Here is a 10,124-nt window from a genome sequence, read left to right as displayed (position 1 = left end):
CGCACCTCAACACAACGAAGTTGCTGAGAGAAAGAATAGAACAATCATGGACATGGCGAGGAGCATGCTTAAAGCGAAAGGTATGCCAAATTATTTTTGGGCTGAGGTCGTAACATGTGCGGTATATTTGATAAATAGATCACCCACTCGGAGTGTTCCTAACACAACTCCGATTGAGGCATGGAGTGGATTCAAACCCAATGTGCAACACTTGAAGGTATTTGGGTCAATTACTTATGCTCATGTCCCCAAGGCAGCAAGATCGAAGTTTGATGATAAGGCAGTGAAGACCATTTTCATTGGATATAAGCATGGGGGATACAAACTGTACAATCCAATGAAAAAGAAGGTGATTGTTAGTCGTGATGTTACATTTGCCGAATATGAGGAATGGCAATGGAATGCAGCAACTGAAATAGATTCGAAAAAACGATATATTTATGTTTTGAACAATGATATGGAAGATGGAGTCACTCTTGAAGCACTTGCAGTTCAACCTGAAGTTGCAGTTCAACCTGAAGTTGTAATTCAACCTGAAGTTACAACTCCAATTGCAACTATGATGGAGCGACCAAGAAGGCAGCAACGACAACCTGTACATCTTCAAGATTGCGAAGTAAATCTTGATGATGAAGTTGATGACAATGGAGATTTGGTTCACTTTTCTTTTCTTGCAAAATCAGAACCTGTGAAACTTGCCGATGCCATTCAACACCCCAAATGGCAAAAGGCTATGAATGAAGAATTGATGGCAATTGAGAAAAGCAATATCATGACTCAAATTGGAAAGGTTGTTCCAAATCAGAATTAAGGGAGGATGTTGGTTATTAATTCTGATTTTATTACCTTTAAACTATTTTACCGTTATATTGCATTAATAGTCAGTTTGTAGGCTTGTTATTATTTCTATTTTATAGGTTCCAGTAATTGTAATTTTATTATATATATGATTGAGTAAATCAAAATGAATAAGATTAGTTTTGCAATTATTAAATTATTCAAATTAATTAATATCTTATCATTTCGTTTGTGTTGATCTTTTATTACTTATATTTTATTATTTAATTATATTAAAATCTGGAAAAAATTAAATACAAAATTTAATCAAATTAAATAATATCTTACTATTTGTATTAATCTTTTATTACTTATATTTATATTATTTTTAATTAAATAGGTTTAAAATGATTAAATAATTAAATTATTTAATTAAACAATTTTAATATTATTTTTATCACAATAAATCGAATGTAATATTATTGAAGAACTTAAGATTTTAACAATCTGCTACCCACAACCTGCGTGCTACCTGCAACCTACAACCTGCTACATGCAACCTGCTAGGTGCAACCTACAACCAACAACTTGTTACTTGCAACCGGCTACCTACAAACTCAATCTTACTACCTGCTATCTACTTGCAACCTCCTACCTGCAACCTACTACCTGCTACCTGCTACCTGCAACCTGCTACCTCCTACCTGGTACCTAGTACCTACTACCTGCAACCTCCTATCTGCTACCATCTACTGTAACCTCCTACCTTCTACCTGCTATCTGCTAGATGTTATCTTCGACCTTCTACCTGCAACCTACTACCTACTACATGTACCTGCTATTTGTTACCTACTACCTCCACCCTGCAACCTGCAACCTGTTATTTGCTACCTTCAACCTACAACTGCTACCTGCAACCTGTTGCCCACAGTTATCTACCTACTAGCAGCTACCTACTACATGTTACATGCTACCTATTACCTGCTACCTACTACTTGTTACTTACAACTTGCTACTTGCTACCTGCAACCTGCTTTCATCTACCTGTAACTTACAATTTTCTCCCTACTACCTACAACCTGGTACCTGCTACCTGTTACATGCAACGTGAAACCTATAACCTGCAACCTTCTATCCGCTACCTGGTACCTCCTACATGGAACCTGCTACCTACAACATGCAACTTGCTACCTGCAACATGCAACCTACTACCTACTACCTCCAACCTGCAACCTGCAACTTGTAATCAATAATTTGTTACCTGGTACCTGTAACATGCAACCTGTCACCTGCTACCTACAACCAGCAACTTGATACCTGCAACCTGCTACCTAACACATGCTACCTGCTACGTGCAACCTGCTACATTGCAACCTGAAACATGTAACCCGCAATCTGCTACCTAGTACCAGCTTCCTGCTACCTAAAACCTGCAACCTACTACCTACAACCTGCTACCTGCTACCTTCAACTTGCAACTTGCAATCATCCACTTGCTACCTGATACCTGCAACATGTTACCTCCTCCCTACAACCTACAACTAGCAACTTGATACATGTTACCTGCTACATGGAACCTGTTACCTGCTACCTGCTACCTGCAACCTATTACCTGCTACATGCAACCTGCAACTTGCTACCTACAACCTGCAACTTGCTACCTGCAACCCGCAACCTGCAACCTGTAACCTGTAACCTGCAACCTGCAACATGCAACTTGCAACCAGAAACTTGCTACCTGCTACTTGCAACCAACAACTTGTTACCTGCTACTTGCAACCAACAACTTGCTACTTGCTACTTGCACGCAACAACTTGCTACTTGCTACTTGCAAGCAACAACTTGCTACCTGCTACCTGCAACGTGCAACCAACAACTTGCTACGTGCAACCTGCAATATGCTCCCTGACACATGTTACCTGTAACCTGCAACCTACTTCCTGCTACCTGGTACCTGCAACCTGGTACCTGATACCTATTACCTATTACCTGTTACCATCTACCTGCAACCTACTACCTGTTATCATCTACCTGCAACCTCTTACCTGTTAACTGCTACCTGCTCCCTGCAACCTACTACCTGCAATCTGCTACCTGCTACTTGCTACCTACAACCTACTACTTGTTACCTGCAACATACTACCTATTACTTCCTACCTGGTACCTGCAACCTCCTACCTGCTACTATTTACTTACAACCTGCTACCTGCTACATGTTATCTACTACCAATAACTTTCTACCTATTACCTGCAACCTGCTACCTCCAACTTGTTACATGCTACATGCTACCTGCAACCTGCTACATGCTATTTGTTACCTACTACCTACAACCTGAAACTTATTACCTGCAACCTGCTATCTGCTACCTAGTTTCTGCTTCTTACTACTTGGAACTTACTATCTGCAACATGTAACCTGCTACCTGCTACATGCAACATGCAACCTGCTACCTGTTACAAACAACTTGATACCTGCTACCTGACATATGTTACCTTTACATGCAACATGTTACCTGTTACTTGTTACCTGCTACCTATTACCTGCTACCTACAACCTCCTACTTGCTACCATCTACATGCAACCTTCTACCTGTTACTTGCTACCTGCTACCTCTAACCTACAACCTGCAACTTGGCACCTCCAACCTACAACCTACAACCTGCTACCTCCTACTTGTTACCATCTAACTGCAACCTTCTACCTGCTACCTCTTACCTGTTACCTCCTACCGGCTACCTACAACTTGCTACCATCTACCTGCTATCTGCTACCTGTTACTTGGTACCAACAACTTACTAACTGTTACTTGCAACCTGCTACCTGTTACCTCCAACCTACTACCTGTTACCTGCTACCATTTCCTGCAACCTTCTACCTGCTACCTGTAACCTAATCATCTACCTACTAGCTGCTACCTGTAACCTAATCATTTATCTGCTAGCTGCTACCATCTACCTACTACCTGCTACCCGCTACCTACAACATGTTACATGCTACCTACTACCTATAACTTGCTACCTGCTACCTACTACATACTACCTGCAACCTACAACCTGTAACCAGCAATTTGCTACATGCTACCTGACACATGTTACCTGCTACGTGCAACCTGCAACCTACAACCTGCTACCTTCTACCTGCAACCTACTACTTGCTATCTACTATCTACTACCTGTTACCTGCTACCTGCTACCTGCAACCTGCTACCTGCTATCTGCTACCTGCTACCAATTATTCAAATTAATTAATATCTTATCATTGATGAGAGTTTGTTAATTTTAGTCTTAATTAATAAAAATACATAGATTTCCTTCAATTAGTTCCTACACTAATGAGAGTTTGTTAATTTTATTAGACTACATGATATAAGCTTTTTCTTTTTTTTTGTATAAAAACTTTCATATTATGTATCACTATGCAATTTGACATTTTAGTTAGACTAATACATCAAGTAACAACAATCATCTGTCATCACATGAAAAAAGTATTATTAAAAATATCCAAAAATATGAAAAGATTAAACTAAAACTTATATGTTAACAAAAACAATACATATGTATACTATACATATTCATAAATAATTCTAAGAATAAACTAAATGAAAACTTCTTATATGAACTTATATCGAACTACTCATAAATATATAAATATATAAATATATAAATACATAAATATATAAATATATAAATATATAAATATATAAATATATAAATATATAAATATATAAATATATAAATATATAAATATATAAATATATAAATATATAAATATATAAATATATAGTTTTCGACATAAATGATTAGGAAATGAATGCAAAAACTAAACATGTGAAAATCAGATCAATGATGAAGGTAATCTTCGCAGGATAACCTTTTGTTAAAATATAGATGGCAATGGATTCATTTGACAACCTATAAGAAGGAGCTGAAATTTGAAAGATGATCCAAGAGCATGAACAACATTTAATATAACGTGCTTGAAATGTCATTGATGTGGGTCCTAACGAACCCAGCTACCAGAAAAACTTTTTTAAAACTTATTTCCTGGCAGTAGTCGATGGTGGTGAATGAAGTGATGATTGCAGTTTTTGAAAACATGATACCCCAGCCAGCATAGCAATAGACCAAGTCAAAGAAGAATACCAACATTTTACAGGAGTTGCCATAACACACTTCAATGACTCATGGTCCCAAATCATATTCCTTCAAGCAACATTCATTTAGCTGCCAAAGGGAATACCAACAAATTTTAAATAAATGCTTTATGCAGACTCAAATTTAGAAGAATATTTATTTATTAATTTAGCAAAAAATGATTCCTAGATCTTGTTCACTATGATCCACAGTCATCAACTGACCACGTCCATTTTCCTCTTACCATTCATTATTAATTTTTTTATCACCAAATAATAAAATTAATAAAAAGATATTTTAGTGATACCAAGCCTTATACAAAATCGAGTATTGCCGAAATTTCAACATCTTGCATTGGTAATACATTCATTGTTAATACATCTTGCATTAAAAATTTTGGTAGAGTGCAAAACTATTTTTATACTATACAAGAATTTACAACTATTAGCAACCAATTTTTAACCACTAAAAAATTGCTAGTAATTTTTAAGCTATAAAATTCATTTATTTTTAATAGAATTTTTCATTAATTTTATAAAATATTTTAATATGGTTTTAATCTTTTTGAAATAGTAAAGAATTTTTTAAAAGTATTATAAAAAATCTTGAATACTGTTAGCTAGGGACAATGGACTCATAGATTTGACCAATTATGTGATTTGGAGATATATAAAAAATCAAGAGCATTTGAATAATATCATATATCTCGAAAAAAAATTAATGATAAGTGAGATATTGTGAGAAATAACACATAAAAAGAAAATTAATTTTTAAAATATATTTAACATTGAAGAAATCGATCCCAAGATATACTCGAGAAAGCTCAACAAATTTGAAAGAAAATTAACTTGAAAAAAGTTTTAAAAAAAATCAATGAAGCAACTATTAGAAAAATGAGTCATATATAAATTATTACAAAACGTTTTTTTTTTAAATCATGACTAATTTTTGTTTGGAGTCTTAGATCTAAGCTATGTGAAAGGTACTGTACTAATATAATTTTGAGAAGATTTATAGTAAGATTTTTGTGATATTAGATCCTTGTGCATTTGGATTTGGAGTAACTCTTAAATATAGATTCATTCTTTGTTTATAAAAAGAATAAGCAAGTAAAAATTATTGGAAGTTTATATTTTTAAATTTTAGAATAATACATTTGTAAAATCCACTTATATAAAAGCATTCCAACATAATGACAATTAAAGGAATTGATTTCCAACGTATTTCTACAATCTTCTATCTCATTTCTTCATTTGCTTATGATTTTCCTTTTTCCTTGAAGTGTTTTGCTCTTATATTCAGATCTTGTTTTTAATACATGACATAAATTTATATTAAAAGTATGTATAATATTGAGGTTCAAAATGCAACATGTGTTTGCCATCAATACTGTTGATTAGAAATCATTTTTTTCATATAAATATAACTGATGATTGTGTGATTAAATCCAGCAGAAATTCATATAATTTCAGAATTAATAAGTTTATAAAAAAAAAAAAAACTCTCAAATCACACACTTTGACAAAACTCTTATCGCTACTTCTCTTATGCGTAAAATTCTTCTCTCTGGTTTGGATTCAGTTTCGACGTGGTAACAGTTGAAGTGGATCGTGGGAGCCGAAAGCTTTTGTTTATTACAATTTTTTTGGTTAGTTTCGCATTATGTTAATTGTTTCCTTTTGCTTGCAATATGCTTTACTAATTTTATTTTGTTATTGATTTTAATTGAAGTTATTAATTGTTGTGGTTGGCTTTCACAATATTTTTTCTTATTCTTGTGACTGAGATTTTCATGATATTAAAATGTTATAAATCCTCTTTAAAGTTTAAATAAACGTTTCTAAAAAAAATAACTTACCAAGTATGTGTTACATAACATGCATGTTCTATTTTTTTATTCCTTTGCTTGTTTTGTTATTTAAGAAGAGAAATAGGTTAATCTTTGAACAATTTCTATTGAGAGTACCAATTTTAAATCGTTAGTTATGTTTAGTGTGATTCAGTATTAGAGGATACACTAATAGTATAATTTAAATGTTTATATAATAAAATTGATGATAAAGGATATGAGGTTTTAAAAATGTTTTTATCATATAAATTGACTATGGAAGTGTTAACCTGATGATGATAGTCTTTTAGGAATGAAGGTATCTTGTTTGGTGGATTTTCTCAAATCAGTATTTGTAGTTTTCTCATGACTTGCTTCTTGAACTTCACTAGGGATGGCAAAGCGGGGCGGGCCATGCGGGCCGGCCCACGGCCCGCAGGTAAAAAACGCGGGGCGGGATGACCTTTTCAACCCGCTAACCCGCATTAGCCCGCCCCGCATTAGCCCGCAACCCGCGCGGGCCAGTTGCGGGGCAGGGCAGGCTAGCCCGCAAACCCACAAGAAAAAAATATTGACACTTAGTAGCAGCAGGGCAACCTAAACTGGGTCATGCCAATTAAATCAATTTCAAACACGATAAAGGAGCAAGACACCAGTTAGAGAAGGAGAAGTAAGCATAGGGTATTTTAGAAGTTACCCATGACCAAACCATCAATTGAGCCAAAAGTTATCTTATTTTAATTGTATTATTTTTATGAAAAATTAATTAATTAATTGTCATTGTTTTAATATATGCAGATGACGGGGAAGATTATAATTATGCAAAAATGGATGAAGGTTCTACTAAGGTGGCATCCAATGTTATTGAAATGGAATAATGTCAATAATGTTTATGTTTAATGTTTTTGAATTAATGTTTATGTTTAATGTTTTGGAATTAGGTATTTTTAATGTTTTGATGTTTGACTATATTTGAAAAGGAAGGAAAAAAAATTAGGTTTGATAATAACAAATATATAGGTTTAATTTGACAATTTTTTAATAACAAAAGGTAAAAAAATAAATATTTAATTTTAAAAAAAAGAACGCGGGCTGGCCCGCAAACCTGCGGGCCAGCTCTTATACGGGGCGGGTCGGGAATTCTAGCCCGCAATAACTATGAGGGGCGGGTCAACCCGTCCCGCATTTTTGCGGGCCAAGCGCGGGACGGGCCAATGCGGGGCGGGCTGGCCCGCTTTGCCATCCCTAAACTTCACTTTCTTGATTGTGTGTCTCTTCATTATTTCTAATGTCCTTTTGTTGTTGTTGTCTTGATTCTCATTTACAGAAAAAATACGATTTTCAGAATCATTTAACCTTTTATCAATGCCAACAAAATTGATATTTTCATTGACTAGAAATTCTAGTAAAAAATCAATAATGTTTTGAGTATCATAATTTTGGTTAATATTAAAAGTATCATCAGAATTTTTATAAGAAAATATATTTTCATAAAAGATAACATTTTGGTTGGTAAAGATTTTCCTATTTTTAGTATCCAGTCAAACATATCCTTTTATACCTAATTTATATCCAAGAAAAACATACTTTCTAGATCTGGGTTCAAACAATCGAAGGTAATTTGTTTATTAAGTAAACAACATGTGCAGCAGAATACGACCAATAAGATTTAGGTAGTCTAGATTGAAAAATAAGACCGCGAGTTATGTTAAGGATATATTGATGTTTTCTCTCAACAAAAATTTTTTTGTTGAGAAGTTTCAACACAAGATTTTTTATGCAAGATCTCAAGCTTATCATATAACTCAATGAAATCAAACTCCTTACAATAATCAAACCTTATAATTTTGATATCAAGATTAAACTGTTTTTTAGCATACATGAAAAAATTGGATAAAAGGTTTCTAGTCTTAGCTTTTGATTTCATAAGATATATTCAAGTGTGTCTAATATGATCATCAACAATAGTTAAGAAATACATATGCCCATGAATAGAAGCAATTCCAATAGGTCCCTAAATATCAACATGAATCAGATTAAAAACATTTAAAGAATGTGTATTACTTTGCCAAAAAGGTAGTTCATTTTGTTTGGAAAAATGACAAGTATCACAAGCAATTTTAGAAATAGAGTGCACAAAGGAAAAAATTCTACAAATCTATTCAATAGTTTTGCTACCAGGATGACCTAATCTCTAATGCCAAAGATCAATATTGTTTTCATTACATTTAAGAACAATGTTAAGCACAAAACTATTTTCGAATCCAATGTGAAAATCATGAAGGTACTATTTTCGAATTCAAAGTTAGAATTACTTACATTGTTACTAATTTTTTTCATAGTTAGCCATGAGAAACAAATTAGCTTCTTCATCACTTTCACTTGAGTTTATAGAAGACATAGAGTCGTTGTCTTCCTTTGCTATGTAGCATTTTTTGTTCTTCAAAGTATCTTTTCCTCAAATTGTTGTTTCATGATAAATGAGTGTCAAATAGGTTTAATATGACGCTACTTACCATACTAAAAAAACATGTGTATGCAAATTCTTTCTCAGCCTTCTTGAAGACAATTTTTGTACTGAGAAAACTTGTTTTTGTTTTTAATTTATAAGAACTTTGAAAATTATTTATCCAATAAGTACAAGTTCTCACTATCTGAATTAATCTAAATATTTATCTTCTTCCATTGAATCTTATTTAACCACGTCAACTTTTAGGGTTATGTTTCTTCTTTTCACCTTCCTCTTATTCCTTTAGTCTTCCAAGCTCTAATTTGTGTTCTCTTAACTTATCAAATAGTGATCTTATATTCATAGAAGTTAGATATATTATGGTGACCTTATGTTGTTATTTTCTATTCAAACTCCTCAAAATCTTGATATTGAGTTCTCTTTGGCAAACTTCTTTCTAAGGGCTAGTGGATGATTTACTATATGTGAACCTCTTTGCAATAATTAAAGCATCTTAAACATCTCATACTCTTGAATGATAATGTTCTTCTTTAAATGTTTTTCTTTTTCGATTACTTCATGAATGACTTCAAGGATACTTCATCGCTCCTTTGCATTTGAACACATTAAAACATGATAAAACTCATCAAGCTTAAAAGCAAAAGAAATTACACAAGGACCATTAATCATTTCATCCCAAATATCTTTATCAATTAATTCAAGAAAAAAAAACATTTTAATTTTTTTAAAAAAATAATTTTTATCCTAAAAATAAGCTCAATTTATCATAGTACCCTCATTAAGGTTTGAGAGTATCAACCATTTTTGGATCAACAAGTTTGGATAACTAAAAAAATACACAAATGTAAAAAAATAAAGAGATTATACATTACAAAAAAGGGTAAATTGGTGCAAAAGATATTTTTCTCAAACAA

The 10,124-nt window shown here is 33.2% G+C and overlaps 1 protein-coding gene across 1 annotated transcript; it reads left to right on the top strand.

Annotated features, from left to right (window-relative positions):
• The first annotated feature begins 337 nt into the window (after positions 1-337).
• Positions 338-1,827, top strand: LOC137809429 (uncharacterized). The gene is made up of 2 exons (XM_068610541.1): positions 338-523; positions 1,345-1,827. The coding sequence occupies exons 1-2, from the start codon at positions 338-340 to the stop codon at positions 1,825-1,827; spliced, it is 669 nt and encodes a 222-aa protein (XP_068466642.1).
• Positions 1,828-10,124: the final 8,297 nt, after the last annotated feature.

The sequence above is a fragment of the Phaseolus vulgaris genome, chromosome 2 (assembly GCF_000499845.2).
Source record: "Phaseolus vulgaris cultivar G19833 chromosome 2, P. vulgaris v2.0, whole genome shotgun sequence".
Classification (NCBI taxonomy): Eukaryota; Viridiplantae; Streptophyta; class Magnoliopsida; order Fabales; family Fabaceae; genus Phaseolus; species Phaseolus vulgaris.
This window is presented reverse-complemented; position numbering and strand designations above follow the sequence as displayed.

Bases quoted from the DNA above. Each gene is read 5' to 3' on its own strand.
- LOC137809429 (XM_068610541.1), top strand. From the start codon at position 338: ATGAAAAAGAAGGTGATTGTTAGTCGTGATGTTACATTTGCCGAATAT. The intron at 524-1,344 runs GTAATTCAACCT...GCAACCTGCTAG, and splicing joins TTGCAGTTCAACCTGAAGTT to GTGCAACCTACAACCAACAA.